At 34.4% G+C, this 15,954-nt stretch overlaps 1 protein-coding gene across 11 annotated transcripts in view; it reads right to left on the reverse strand.

Annotated features, from left to right (window-relative positions):
* Positions 1-15,954, reverse strand: part of KIF21A (kinesin family member 21A) — a 141,369-nt gene that overhangs the window by 24,417 nt on the left and 100,998 nt on the right. For 8 of the 11 annotated variants that reach the window (XM_008570170.1, XM_008570164.1, XM_008570169.1 and 5 more), the window contains 10 exons: positions 14,283-14,351; positions 13,964-14,178; positions 13,664-13,817; positions 13,298-13,492; positions 12,763-12,864; positions 11,879-12,044; positions 11,373-11,393; positions 6,563-6,623; positions 6,119-6,173; positions 1,893-2,107 (listed from right to left, as the gene is read on the reverse strand). In XM_008570170.1, the coding sequence (XP_008568392.1) occupies positions 1,893-2,107; positions 6,119-6,173; positions 6,563-6,623; positions 11,373-11,393; positions 11,879-12,044; positions 12,763-12,864; positions 13,298-13,492; positions 13,664-13,817; positions 13,964-14,178; positions 14,283-14,351 (1,253 nt within the window). The remainder of the gene's footprint in view (positions 1-1,892; positions 2,108-6,118; positions 6,174-6,562; positions 6,624-11,372; positions 11,394-11,878; positions 12,045-12,762; positions 12,865-13,297; positions 13,493-13,663; positions 13,818-13,963; positions 14,179-14,282; positions 14,352-15,954) is intronic. The other 3 variants (XM_008570167.1, XM_008570171.1, XM_008570166.1) reach the window with 1 other exon arrangement.

Genomic DNA, 15,954 nt, shown 5'->3' on the forward strand with positions numbered 1-15,954 from the left:
GCCAGCCCCCAAAAAAAAAAAAAAAAAAAAAGAAAGAAAGAAAAACTACGGAATTAGAAAGCAAGACTCCAGAATGGGTTTACATGATTCCTATTTCAAAGATAATAAAACTTCATGTGCCCGAGTTTTCTAATAAGAGGAAATCACATTTTAGAAATTCAGCATCATTTAAATCATAAGGGTCACTTGAATAAATTATTTGACTTCGTGAAATAAATGTTGTACAGTAATGGCTTATAAGAGTTACTGCACCAAACATGTGACCAACTCTTAAATTTGTAAAGAATTACAAATTTGTGTGTACAAGCATCTGAATTTATGAAAACTTAAAAATAAATCACATAAAGAGACAGAGTCCAAAAGATATTTTCTACAACCTGTCATAAAGGACAAATTTTTTAAATGAAAAAAGGTAAAAAGAAGATATTACCTGATTCTGGATTCCAGGCCATAGATTTAGTCTTGAAGTTCCAAAAGTCTTTACTCATCTCACAGACTAAATCCCGAACACATGCAAATCCCTAAAATCTATCCTCAGTTCTATGTCACTACCTTCACCAAAAGCATTTCTTCTACTCTCATCTTATCACAAAAGCACTGAAGCCATAAGCTATACTGGTTAGCAATCTCCAACAGCAAATCCAATAGTTTATTAAATAGGCCACCTCAAGCACATGCAAGAAAGTTCTGTCATCACTAAAATTAATTTTAGAACTGAAGGTAGTAGGTGAGATCATTGAATAGAATATAATGAAAATATCTTCATAAAATGTAGAATATTAGGGGTAACAGATATTAAAGGGTGGAAAGTTTGTTATTTTGCATTATTTGCAGAGTCATATAGTGTGCGCTGTTTTTTTGAGCAATATTACTCAATGCAGAGATTTAGTCATTCCAAAAATCATTTGCTCGATCATATGTCAGAGTTAGTTTGAAAAATGTCTTTAAATATCTTAACCAGTGAATGACTGATCTAATTTTAATATAACTATAAAAACACACGCGCGCGCACACACGGTACATACAACATACACACTGGCTGTGTAGGGAAATCTTTCTCTTTCCTTCATACTATAATTAAAAAATTCCAAGTAAGATTCGTTTTTAATAGAAGGTTTTTTTGTTCAGATTATCATGGAGGGAGAGAGAATATTCCCTCCTTAAAATCCTTAATAATACCAATAAAAATACTTTTGGCACACACTCATTCCAGACATGAAATGTGTTTCAAGGTAAAAAATTAGGAAAGCTCAAAATGTATTAAGTTTGTAATCGGTATTTCTTTTTTTCTTTTTTAATTTTTTTTTTAATTTTATCATTATGCTATGTAAACATTTTTTGTGGCCCTTTACCAATTTCTCCCTAACCCTCATCCTTTCACATCTTTGGTGGCCTTTGTTCTGCTCTCTCCTTTTGAACGTTCAAAGAATTATTGTAATTGTTGTATCTTTCTTTCTTTAAAAGGGTCGGCAAAGATTTTCTATGCTGACCAGGCTCCTGGAACTAGGATATAGATAATCCAAAGCAAAATTAAGAGTCTTTAAAGCTTCTGTTTATATATAACGGTTTCATAGGTATAACTAATCTAATTTAGGTATTTCTAAATAAGTTTTGTCTGTAATTCATAATTCAGCCTTTATAAAAATTATAACCCTTACGAATGATCCTAAAACTTGGAGACAAGACAAAGCAATTTAATAAAGAACATCTCATCTTAAATAATTTTGACTATCCAAAAAATTAGGGGAGACAACACCTAACAGAAATTACTTTGAAAACCAGAGATCTTATTTACATAAATTTTTAAAAATAGAAAAAGAAATTAGTAACATGCATATTAAAAAAAAAAAAAGCCAAAAGAAAAGAAGTTAGTGTAGATGGGCCAGACTTACATGCTGCCTATCTTAGAAGGTAAGCCAGATGGGGGAGAGAGCTCTTTTTCCCTAGCAGAAGTACCACTTGTCTCTGTATTCATTCCAATCTCTTGCCCTTCTGCAACAGGTGTAAGAGGGCCAGGCAAGGAGGCATCTCCTGTACTAGTATCTGAAGCTAGTTCACTGCTATCTGCATACAGCAACTCCATTTGAGTGGTGGTTCTCCTTCGTGCCTAGTCAGAGAATGGAAGGAAAAGCAATCAGGAGCAAACTTTTGCATAAAAGATGATTAGGGGATAGAGATTTATATTAGTTTGAAATAAGTAAAAACATTTAGTGTGCCTTTTCCTAGCAGGCGTGTCAAACATAGCATTGTAAGATAGTGACAAGCCAGAGCTACAGCCAGATAAGACCTTTAGAGGCCATAAAAATAGCCAACATTTATATTGTACCCCATCTGTTCTAAACACTTTATTACATTAGCATATAGATAGGTAATATTATCATCCCAATCCATGAATGAGTAAACTGAGGCACAGAGAAGCTAAGTAACTTTCCCAAGGTCATATAGGTAGCAAGTGGCAAAGCCAGACTCAAAGCCAGGCAATCTGCCCCCAATATTACTGTGTTATCCTGCCACTCATGGGCCAGCTCCCTCAATGTATAATTTAGAAAAAAAAGAAATAAAGAAATTAAACCAAAAGAAAATTTCAGGGAAAGTCAACTAATTTCTGATTTATCCCATGCTTAAATACTTTCTTTAATATAAGTCTTTAAATTTTTTTTCCAACTCTTATGACCCTGCTCCCCTGATAGCTTAAATATGTGTTTAATCTGTCAGCTAGATAATTCAATACCAGCCAACACCAGCTTTTGGCAGGATGGTGAGATAGGTAAAGGTTATTTTCCTAGAATCAAAATGCACTATAAGCATTTCTTTCTTTACTCCTGAAAACCAAATGATTACCCTGCTATTGCTCGGAGTTGGTTGTTGATATCATAAGGTATTAATGGATAATCAAGGATTATAAGCCTCTAGAGGGCAGGCACCCTGTTTTATTCAACTTTATATCCCCTGCACTTAACACAGTGCTTGTACATATTTATTTAAAATATATAAACAACTCATTTTTTCAATGAGTGCAAAAGAAATGATGGGAGATTCTTGCAGGCATCTTTGTAGTTTAAAAGAAGTAGCCAGTAGCACTTCAGAAAATGTTTAGAAAGAGAAAGCCCTGCAGCCATTTTTTACACTGTCAATTCTCATCACTGCCAAGGGCCTAGGGCAGAGAAGAATTTTTCCTTGGCAATTCCAAACCAGAGTGGTTTATCCAGGAGATGACCTTTATGACACCACTTCATGTCTCTCTCTGCTATCCTACAAGGGCCTGACTAACTAGGCTTTCACAGGGCATGAAAGATAAAAGTTACCTTAAGAGATTCTCTCCTTTACTTAGTACTGGATCCAAACCATATTAGAATGTTTTCTTTGAGTTTTGGTAACCTCTGCTTATTTAGAATAATAAAACACAAACCACATGTTGCCAAACCAGTAGCTCAAAGACCAAACAAGAGCCTGGAGTTGTTTTTTGACTGTCTTGCCTGTTGTTTTAAAGATCAGGAAATTCTACATAAAAATCCATAATTAAGACTTCTCTTGAAAAAGAGACTCTGGTAGCCTTCGGCCCATATTCTCACATGGCAAACACAAGCAAGACTTGGTGGTGGCTATTTGCTTTAGGTGGTACCTGTTCTTCCCAGGTAATCACAATGACCCCCCAACTCATTGTTTCACACTCAGCCAAATTACTCATTTACATTACCTAATTAACCACTGAGGGCCTTAAATTTATCCTGTCTATTTGCACAGTATTATTGTTTCAGGTCCTGATCTATCCATTCATCCATTATTATTTACTAAGCATTCCAAGAATTCTTTGTTTTCAAACATCTTAAGATCATTAGTTAATTCATCTAGTATCAAATGCTACCACAATCAGATTGTAAGAATTAACATTGTGAAAATGTCTATACTACCCAAAGCGATCTACAGATTCAATGCAATCCCCATCAAAATACCAATGACATTCTTCACAGAAATGGTAAAACAATCTTAACATTTATATGGAATGACAAAAGACCTCAAATAGCCAAAGCAATCCTGAGCAAAAAAAAAAAAAAGCTGGAGGCATAACACTACCAGACTTCAAATTATACTACAAAGCTATTGTAACCAAAACAGCATGGTACTGGCATTAAAATAGACACTCAGACCAGTGGAGCAGAATTGAGAACCCAGAAATCACCCCTCAGGCTTACAGCCATCTGCTATTGCACAAAGGCAACAAAAATCTACATCGAGGAAAAGACTGCCTCCTCAACAAGTGATACTGGCATAATTGGATATCCATATGCAGAAGAATGAAACTAGATATGAACCTCTCACCATATACTAAAATCAACTCAAAATGGATTAAAGACTTAAGTAGAAGACATGAAACTGTAAAATTACTAAGGGAAAATGTAGGTGAAAAATTTCAGGTACTAGGTCTGGGCATAGACTTTATATACATGAGCCCAGAAGCACAAGCAGCAAAAGAAAAAATTAAACAAATGGAACTATATCAAACTAAAAAGCTTCTGCACAGCAAAGGAAACAATCAACAGGGTGAAATGACAACCTACAGAGTGGGAGAAAATTTTTGCTAACTATGCATCTGAAAAGGGATTAAGGTCCACAATATACAAGGAACTCAAGCAATTACACAGTAAAAAAAAAAACAACCCAATTAAAAAATGGGCAAAGGAGCTCAAAAGACATGTTTTAAAGGAAGACATACGAACAGCCAACAGGTACATGAAAAAATGCTCAACATCACTAGTCATCAGGGAAATGAAAATTAAAACTACATTTCGATATCACCTCACCCCAGTTAGACCAGCTATAATCAAAAAGATGGAAAATAAAAAATGCTGGCAAGGGTGTGGAGAGAAGAGAATGCTCCTACACTGTTGGTGGAACTGTAAATTAGTATAACCACTATGGAAAACAGTATGGAGGTTTCTCACAACAACAGATAGATCTTCCATACTATCCAGCAATCCCACTTTTGAGTACATACCCAGAGGAATTGAAATCAACATGTCAAAGGAATACCTGCACTCCCATGTTCATCGCAGCTCTGTTTACAATAGCCAAGACACGGAGCCAACCTAAATGTCCATCAATGGATGATTGGATAAGAAAACTGTGGTATATATACACCATGGAATACTATTCTGCCATAAAAAAGAATGAAATTCTCCCATTTGCAACAACAGGGATGAGCATGGAGAAACTTATGTTGAGTGATATAGGCAAAGCACAGAGGGATAAATACCGCATGTGCTCACTCATAAGTGGGAGCTATGAGCAAAAGAAAGAAGGAAAGAAAGACCACAATGGTGCGCTGGACTTGCAGAGGGAGAGAACATACCTTGAGATACAAAGTGGAGTGGGGGGGAAAGCAGGAAGGGGAGGGAGGTTGGGGATAATTGGGTGGGGGACACAGGGTACAAACTCAATTTGTGGTAATGGGCATGCTGCCAGTACAGATCTGGCCTTCACATCTTGGGCACGAGGGGTGACAATCAGCTTTGCATCTCATGAATATTCATAACCAAGTTTTTAAAAGTTACCACAATCAATCTGACATGTACCATGTTTTACACGTTTAACAGAATTTATATTTATATTTACATTTATTTCTTTAAACCCTAAAAATATGAATTATAGCCTCATAAGTTTTTAACACATGATGATTAAGAGTTGTCTTATTATTCAAACCACATCAATAATCTCAAACAAAATAAACAAAAGAACTACTTAAGAACATAGTATAATGCTAAAATTCCAAAAATCTCCTGCCAATCTAAAGAATTTATATTGTATGCCACTGTAGAGTCTACAGTTTAGTCAACTAACAGCTTAAGAATTAGCCTCCATAATTATATCCTATCCAGTGCGAAAAGTGCAAGAACACATTAAAGCCCAAGTTCCACCAAGGAGAAATTTTCCACTAAAAGTTTTTTTCAGTTATCACTTAAAGGGAAATATGATAAAGAACTAAATTTTTTTACACATGGAAGAGCTTTGGTAAAAGCACACCTACTGGCTAATCGATTAATCTGAGGCCTATGTGTTTAATACTAATTACAAAAAACAGTGGAAAAAATATTTCCCTGGTATTTTCAATTCTCCTTACCTTATTCTTAGGTTTCACTTCGCCACAAAGCTTCATAAGGTCTGAAGACAGTGTGCTACGTGCAAATAAATAATTAGTCACAAGATTAAATGAGAACTCATTATAAAAATCTATATGTCCTCTATGTTTACAATTATGAAAAAAATTATATGCCTATGTAAAACAAAGACAATATTTAAAATCAAAATGAGCTAACTTAAATATAATTCATTGTTCTTCCTTAAATATTTCAGTATTATTATTTTAAAATTTGTCATGGTTAAGCATGATTTAGTTTGGTTTCTGTATTTCTAGTGCTTTCTAAGTGTTTCTAGTGCTATTCACTTAGCCATAAAATTCAAAATTATTTCCATTTTATGGCAATTGTTTGAAACAACAGGATAAAAGTATTAAAAATATTATAGAAATAAGTCAAATCTATTACTTTTCTGAAGATTCTCTTACCTTCCTTCTGATCCTGGGCTGTTTAAAGGTGCATCCTCATCAGTACTATCCTCTACATTTTCTAAAAAAAAAAAATGTGCGAAATGTAAGTTTTACCCACATATCACAGTTTGAATGGTGACTGCAATCCCTATGCTATAAAAAATATCAGCTCAACATATCAATATGGGCACTATGATTTTAATAGCTGAATCAAAATAGATAGAACTGTAGAAAAATATTTCTAAAAACCTCCTTTAATCAAATCCTAGGATAAGGAAAAAACATGTTCAAGATAGGAAAACCATGAGTTTGAATGGTAAAGCATAGAAGAATAACATTCACTGGATGAGAATGTTCATAGGATAGGAATGACTTCATGTGTTTAACTGAGTAAACATATACTCATATATATCCACACATATATATATATCAGAGTCATGATTAAAACTGCAATGTTAAAATAAATCCTACATGAGCTTCCTTTAATGTATTGAGCCAACCAAGAACACTATGTAAGTGTAAACATACAAGGGCACTTCAAAAAGTTCATGGAAATATTCGTATTATCTTTAAATTCTATTTTCCATGAACTTTTTGAAGTACCCTCATACTTATTTTACTTTATGAGTTATGCCAATTTACTTAAATATTTTTCTTTTTTAAATTTTTTTATTTTTGCCTTCAAGTAGAAAGAGAGAGAGGAGTGTGTGGAATTGTTCAGAAATCCCACATCAGCATGCAGCTCATTCACAGGTACACAGAAGACAAAAACAATAGGTTTGCATGCAACGGTTCTGAAAACTAATACAAATAAACCACTGCTATTTCCAATTGTAGCAGACTAGTAAAAAGACAGAAAAATGAAACATATATAACTGGTAAGAAGTCAATAAACAAAACAACCATCAAAAATAAACTACTTACAATGCCATTGCATCCCCAACATAGGTGAGGTTATTAAAACATATACTTTTTAAAATAAAATCATTCCACAAAACTAAAGACAATATTATGAATGACATATAAATTAATAAAAAATATATAGGTTTCATCCCCTTTTAATTTTAATTTATTTTATACAGGTGGAATGTGGCCCATGAGTCAACTAATTCCTTTCTTTACAGTGACGTTCCCTTTCTTCCTCATGGTTTAGCAGACACCTTGATAGACATTCAGTAATATTGGATACTGTTATCTGAAATGGAACCACATCTAGGACCCACACAAATGGAGTTTACTTTCCAAAATGAAGAAAATGGTGGTCTTGAAAGTATTGTATATCTCAAAGACCACTAGTAGAGGAAGACTCAAGGACTTGCTTCACAGACAGGATAACTGAGTGCCAAGGTGTTGAATTAACTGACAATATAGAAACTGAGGTTATAAGGAAATGGCAAACCTAGCCTATGTTTTCCCATGTATAAAATATAAAAGCAGGCTAAGATTTGCAAGAATTTTTCTTGCAGGGAGTGATGAACCTAACAATATGTTAAACATCATGTGAGTGCTTAGTAAAAACCACTTAATTCCTGCTTATGCATGTGTGCCTTATTTTGAGATAATTATGTCTTGACATAACTAACCTAGCCAGAGCACAGAGGACCCCACCCAGACAGTCACTAACTCAGACCCCTCTTCAGGACTGAGTTTGGTGAGAACCACGAGGTGGTCTGGGCACAGGATATACCATCACCTCACTTTCATACTCTCAGCTCTGAGACCCTAACTCCAATTCAAGGTCACCTTCTTTTCCCATCACAGCAGCTTCAAAGCCAAAGACAGAGACAAAACTCCCAAATGCCCTGAGTTCATACATATCAGTGTGAAGTTTCAGTCTCATTTCACTCAAAGTTAAGCAAATGGCTGGGGTTTTTTGGTCTTCTTTTTAAAATTATTTTTTAAAAGATATATAGACGGTATATAGGTAGCCAGACAGAGATAGGAGAGAGAGAAAGAGTAGTGTACAGAAAACAGTTAATATAGCAGCCCTGAGACTGTTATCCTTAGACAGGTTTGTCTGCTAGGGGCTGGCTGATTAGCTCAGTTGGTTAGAGCACTGCCTTGTAACACCAAGGTCAAGGGTTCAGATCCCTGAACTGGCCAACTGCCAAAAAAAAAAAAAAAAAAAAAATTGCAAAACTGACCTTTGGCTGACAGCTGAAAACTTAGCTCTCAGAGTATCCCATGTCAACAGTGACTACTGTACCTGAGCTGTTTGTGCAAACTATATGGTTTATGCTGAACACTTGCTTTCATTCTAGGAGTCTAGAATTCTGGTACATGTTAAACAAACGATACCTCTGTGACCGTGCCCAATAAAAACCTTGAGCACTGAGTGTCTAATGGACTTTCCTGGGCATATTGCTGCATTTTTGTTCCCAGGGGATGACTGCACTCTGTGTGGTCACTCCTGGGACAGAGAGAGCATAAATAAGCCTGAACATGGATTCTTCCAGAGTCCATCTATGTCTTTTTCCCTCATGATCCAGCTGTGTATCCTTACCACACTGTTCTCATAAATCTTAGTCATGAATACAAACATATGCTGAGTCCCATGAGCCTTCTAGCAAATCTCCAAAGATGGGGTGAACTTAGGGACCCCAATATAGGTATAGAAAAATAAGGATGTTCTTCAAGAGCTACAAAAGTACAAGCCTGTTAGCATGGGGTGCTAGTCCTGGCTGATCCTCTAGCCTTAAGTTCCATCATTCCATGTCATGTACTTGTTGCTCTGGGGCACTAACCTGTTTGTATGTCTCATGCACACAATATTATGGCTAAATTTCCCTGCCTTAAATTGTGCTGTTCTTCTGCCTGGAGTTAGTCTTCTCTGTCCCCCCTTCAACCTTGTCTTTTACCTAGCTAACCCTTTTTCTACCTTTATATTTCAGCTCAAATGTCACCTCCTCCAGAAAGCCTTCATTGATTCCTTCATTCTTTATAGGTGGCCCCACTCTGTGCCCCCATAATTCCCTGTATATATCCCAATCACTGCTCTCACTGCAATGTATCATAATCTATTCATCATCTGTCACCCTCAGCAGGGCATCAAGTCCATAAAGACAAGATTACCATCTTATTCATCTTTGATTTCCAGTCCCCAGCCCAATGCTTGAGGTAAAATTGGAGAGCTAAGCACATGTTTTTCAAAGCAATGTATCTGACTGTCTAACTTCTATGTATTTAAATCTCATTGCTTTTCCCTCCCATGATCTTCCTCCAGCTCCTCTGGTCTAGACAGTCCTGATCCCTAGGACAAATTTCTGCCATGAGTCATAGGTTACAACTGTTAAGTAGGTTTCCACTCTCTGCTTCTGACCCTTCTTCAAGCAAAGGATAATTGAAAGTTGTTTGAAAGTTGTGAAGAAGAAATACTGCTCATCAATTTAGCAGGTTAATATTTTTCTTCACAAAAGGACATCAAAGAATTTTTCTTCCAAGTTCAACGAGATTGTACTATATTATATTACAAGTTGAGCCACTAAGAACGACAAAGAGAAGAAGGAGCAGGAAGAGGAAGAGGAAGAAGAAAAGGAGGAGCAGGTGGAGGAAGAAGAGGAGGAAGGGCGAGGAGGGACAGAAGGAGGGGAAGAGAGTGGGCCAGGGAGAAAGGGAGGGGAAGAAACTTGCTTGATAACACATGGAATGGCAAAAATGCTAGTTATAATGCCAGGTACTTGAACAGCCTAACTTAGCTCCTTTTAACCAATTCCACTTCTATGTGTCTTTGCCATGGCCTGAGTAGCTTAAAATAATAGCCTTTCCACATACATATTACACAGTGCATCTTAAGAAAATACTATTTTGATATTAATATGTCATGTAAACAGCTAAAAAATCAAAAGGATCAAGTACTTTATTTGCATAACATCGTATTTAAAATAAATGTAATAAATTACAGACTATAATTATTCTAATGACACAGAGAGGTAATTATGCTTAATCTTTCAGTTACTTTCCTCTCCTTGAAGCAAAAGCATCTAGAAAACTTTTGACAGCTTTGCAACTAGAAAAAAAAGTTAAGATCAGATTTTATTAAAATGACTTTAATTAAATAAAATTATGTTCCAAAAATTATCATTCAGACAAATCGCAAGTAATAAAATTTCCCTGATACTGGTGGTCCTTCATATGTATCATCACTAAGAAGAGACAGAGATGTTACCAATGGGTGGGTATATTTCATGTGACTGTTGCAGAAGCAGGAGAAAAAGGTTGAAAACCTCTATACCTAATGATCTATAAAGTTCCTTCTAACTTGACAATATTATGCTATGATTACAAATACCATTTTGACCTGTTCAGATGAAATCCTTTCGATAGTTTTATTCAATTTACAATATTAAAAAATGTGTGCCTAATTTTACAAAAATAAAATAGGAAGGAATCTAGCAAATATATACCAAAGACAAATAAATATACATCAGACACATATGAAAGAAAGTTATTTTTAAAGTTAAAATAATAGATGCATGTTAATAGGTATATTTAAAAATTAAAAAGGAACATATATTCCATTTTTTCCTACAAGAAAGAGAAAGAACGCAGAGGATTTATGAAACTGGAGCCACAACTGGAGCTCAAATAATAAAAGAAATAATTAACTAAAGCATACTTCTTTAAACATCTGAGAATTTAAACATCAGGAATTTTAATAAAGACAAAGACTTAGTATGTTTGTGGTCATGGACACATTTCCAAAAAGATCATGCAAAAACCAGTTGACTGCCAATAAAAATTTTTTAAATAAGAGGTACCACAATTAGTGTACATGAACAATTAGTAATTCATGCAGCTGTAGGATACACAGAAAGCTAAACATACTTACCTAATGGTACGCTATCTAGATCTGTGTAAATAACAGCAAAAAGGAAACAAAAAGCAATACTCCAATCAAAACAGATCCAAAGTTAAAAACTCTCACATAAAACAAGATTATGTACCATTTATAAGATATGTAGAATAGATGCCATAGCAATAACTTATAAATTTATTTTTTAAGGCATAAGATATGCAGAGTAACATAATAAAACTTTACTATTTTAAGTAATTTATAAAACCAATTCAGAAACTTGGTTGGTCTTCTTTACCCATAGAAACTAACTGCTTAATAAGTTTAAGTAAGCCTCTTAAAGTCGGTAATCATTTCTTGGAACAACTATAATTACCTCCCCCAAAATTTACACATGCAAATTAAAGAAGAAACAATTACTAAAAGCATAAGTAAATATAGCATCTATTCAGTCAAGCCATAGAGGAAAGAGATATAGCATAGCATGTTCAAAGAGCAAAGGTACCATGCAATCCATTTAATTAAAATTTAGTTCAAATTACCTTGTAAAGCATGGCCTAGTAAAGCATCTAGCTCAGGATTTAATTCTGCTTTCTCTTTCAACATATGGAATAAGAGCTGATTTTGTGTAGCACTGGTTATTTCAGTTTGTTTGAGTCGACCTTCAAGTACTTTAATTTGAGCCTCTTTCTGGGCGGCCTGAAGTCCCTGCAACAACAACAAAAAAGTATCTTAGGTCATACAAAACAGAATCTACCACACAAAGATCTGTATCAAATAGCAAATGCATATGATATATGGACTTTGACATCAGATAGACCTTGATTCATTCTAGCTCCTCCACTTATTAGCTTGGTGATCTTCCAAAATCTCAGTTTCCTCATATGCAAAATGATGTGAATAATGCCTACTTGCTGGCACATTGTAGAGATTAAGTGGGAGAACATAACATAAAGGGTCTAACACAATCCATGGTGGGATTAGAAGTCATTAGCACCTTCAGCATTTGGGTAGAAGCTTCATACAGGAGACAAATTAGAGCATTTACATTCAAAAGAGGAGGATAATACAACTATTTTTCCTTTCTGATTCTCTTTTGAGCTGTAAAGAATCGGAATTAAAACAGTTATGGTACCAAATTTATTTGCATCCTGAGAAATTTTTTTTAAATGTTTCCTTTGTTAAAGCAAAAGAGGAATTATTTCTTCTTTATTTATCTGTTCTAATACATAAGCCTAATAGATTAGAAGCTAATGAAATTGATCTAAATAATGCTGACTTTTCTAAACTCTAAGTAAAGGTAAAAGGAATACTTTACAATTAAGAACAATCTTCTGTCTTATTACAGAAGGTTATTGGAGGAAGATAAACAAACTACAATTAATTAGTCAAAAAAGTTTTCAGTAACAGGGTAGTTAAATCTTACCTTATTGATGCCCATTGACAAGAAGTGATCTAGCAGGTATCGGGCTTCTGTAAGTGTGCAAGCATTAATGACTGCAGTGACATCCAATGTCTCACCTTCTTCCTACATCAAACCAGCATATTATGATCATTACTTTGAACCCAATGCATTTAAATAGAAGGCAAGAGCCTATTGATTCATGTATTTATTTGATAGTACTTGTTTAGCTAATGAGACTGCTCAGAAAAGTGTAAAATATGATTCCTACCCCAAGAAACATATAGTTCAATTGAAAAGGTAAGATACATTTGAGCAGTTAGCGATCCAGGGCAGGATACAATAAATGATACATGTGTTGTACAAATAATAGATAATACTACAAAATCAGAAGAGAAATCTGGAGAGTAGACAGGAAGTGGTATACATGTAAAGCCTAAAAATCAGATTAAACCAATAAATAGAAAATTCCTACATATAAAAGTTCAAAGTGTTTTGAATGATAAACAGTACAAAAATACTTTTCATTAAGCCATTACACATTTTTAAACTTACAAACCTTTGCTTCTTCCATCTGCATGATGTTGGCTTGACAATCAGAAATACTGTCATTGATGTAATCTATATTAGCAGTTAGGGACTCCATCTCCTCATTGATGTTAACCACATTTTTATCTCCCTCTCCATTCTCCTTGATTATCTTCTCTCTTCTTTTTGAAAGTTTCTCTCGTCTTTTTGTGAGTTCTTCCCGTTGCTATTGAGAAAACAGGTAGGATTTTAAGAAATGATGTTCATCTGTTCATATACAGTACAATCAAAACAAAAAAAATAAGTTGGTAAGTATTAAATTTACCAAGGGAGCACATTTGGAAGAGAAAAATTAGCAGTCAGCTAAGGGGGAGAAGCTAGTTTCTATTTTCCATACCTTGAGGAGTCTATTCATATCTGCCTCCATATTAGAAATAGTCATTTTCTGCATGATAATGTCTGTGACCCTGCGCTCAAGAAGCTGCCACTTCATGCGAGCTGTCTTGGAAATAAACACTCGGCCAGTCAATCCTTTCCTCTGATATTTTTTTCTATAATCAGATAAATATAGGCAAATATAATTACTTATGCATTTATTTGATGCACTACCAAATAACTGTTTTTTTCATTTAACTACAACATTCAGTATTAATGCCCACACAGATTATGACAGGAGGAACAGAAGAATCATGTGGACCTGGTTCCATTTGTTGTGGGCATTGGTAAGGCCTGGACTCTTGCCACAGGAATTCTCATTTTCTGCTGGGCTCCTGCCTTTGATGGATCTGTTTCAACAGCAGCTGCACTAGAACCTGTGTCCTGAACAGAGGCATCAGATGAACTCAGCTTCCGAGTGACTTTCCCAGCCACTTTATCTGACATGGGCCTTACTTGTCGACGAAGAGCTGTAACCTGAAATAGCAACAGAGGTTGACTCATTCTCTTAATCTACAGAAATATGTCATTTATCTCAAAGTCAGAATGTTTCCTCCAAATCATCAACTTGCTTACTGTACCTCTTCAGTTTTGCGACGAAGAACCACTTCTTGGTTTCTTTTTTGGGCTTCCAGAAGCCTAAGTTGATGCTATAAAATAATATTGAATACACTGAAATATTAAATTGAAAGATATGATACTTCCTACTCCTACAATAACATTTCTCCATCTCCCTGGGAACTATAAGTGTTCTTAGCAGAATCTGAGTCAACAACCTTTTATCAATTACTACAGATACAGCTATTTTATTCCAACAAACATAAATACATACTAATATAGCCATCCTTGTCTGAAAAATGCAAAGTTATCTCTGTGCCCCATACTTTTATTCAACAAACACTTATATAGTGCGTAGTATGTGCAAATAGTCTAAATGATTTACGAACATTCTCATTTAATTATTATTAGAAATTTTGTTTTAGTTGCTAGCTGAGGCACAAACAGAAGAAACAAAGCTTAGAATATTTTCAATGAGTCATTTTATAATATACACAATAATTATAAACTGTTGTAAAAATAGGGAGAACATATATTAATTGTATTAGCACTTTATAATAATTTTGGAAATGCTATTATAGTGGGTTAAGTAAATGGACAATAAATATGTTAGTATTGACTACCTATTTGTTTCTAGGTACTCTAGATGATAAAGATAACTAATTATGGATTACTTCAAGCCATTCTATAGAAATATAATTTTGGAAAGAATTTTGGACTGAAAAAATGAACATAGATCCTCATTCTGGTTCTATCATTTATTCAACTCTGTGCTCTTTGGTGAAACTTAGAAATTGAACTTCATTGCAAACATTCTGTCCAGCACTTAAATTCTGTTATATAACAAATAATCTTTCATGTTTTGTATCTCAAATTCAAACAGATCATTCATTTCATGTTTATGATATTCCTATTTCATCATACGGAAATTCCTTGAGAAAAAGACGCTCTCTTACTGTCATATCCTCATTGCCTACTACAGTGATTGACATAGAAGCAAAGTTAATAAGTGTTTTTTAAATGAATGAACTACCAAAAACTACAATTAACATATAGGTTAAAACTTGTTACTACACTGAATTTGTTCCTGTTGAAAACGAAATCTCAAGATCTTTCACATTTTTTGTATGATATACAAACATCACACTTGGTTTTCTAAGGGTTCGAAGATGAATATGACAAAGAGTAATTTAGAAAGGAGATCAATATGCATACAAAGAAACAAAAAAAAGAGAAGGAGTCTGACAGTTTTACATGTGAGTAACCAACCTCATATCTTTATAATAGAATATAGGCATCATATGTTATGAATAAGATAGAAAAGTTTCATCCCAGGGGTTAATTGTTCAATATTGATCTGTCTATATCTGATATAAATTAGTAATAAAAAATAGGTAGCATACAGTGTAAAAAAATTATTTCTGTTGTCCAAAAGTTTTCACTCAAAATAAAATAAATAGCCAAAAAGTAGATACCACCCAAATGTCTGTCAATTGTTGAATGGATAAACAAAATGTGCTCTATCCATATAACCATAAAAAGGGATGAAGTGTTGATACATGTTACAACATGGGTGACCTTGAAAACATCATGCTAAGTGAAAGAAGCCAGACAAAAAGGGCCACATATGATATTATTCCATTCATAAGAAATGTCCAGAATAGGCAAATATATGGAGACAAAGAGTAGATTAAT

Source organism: Galeopterus variegatus, unplaced genomic scaffold (genome assembly GCF_000696425.1).
Source record: "Galeopterus variegatus unplaced genomic scaffold, G_variegatus-3.0.2 Scaffold577, whole genome shotgun sequence".
In the NCBI taxonomy this organism is placed as follows: domain Eukaryota; kingdom Metazoa; phylum Chordata; class Mammalia; order Dermoptera; family Cynocephalidae; genus Galeopterus; species Galeopterus variegatus.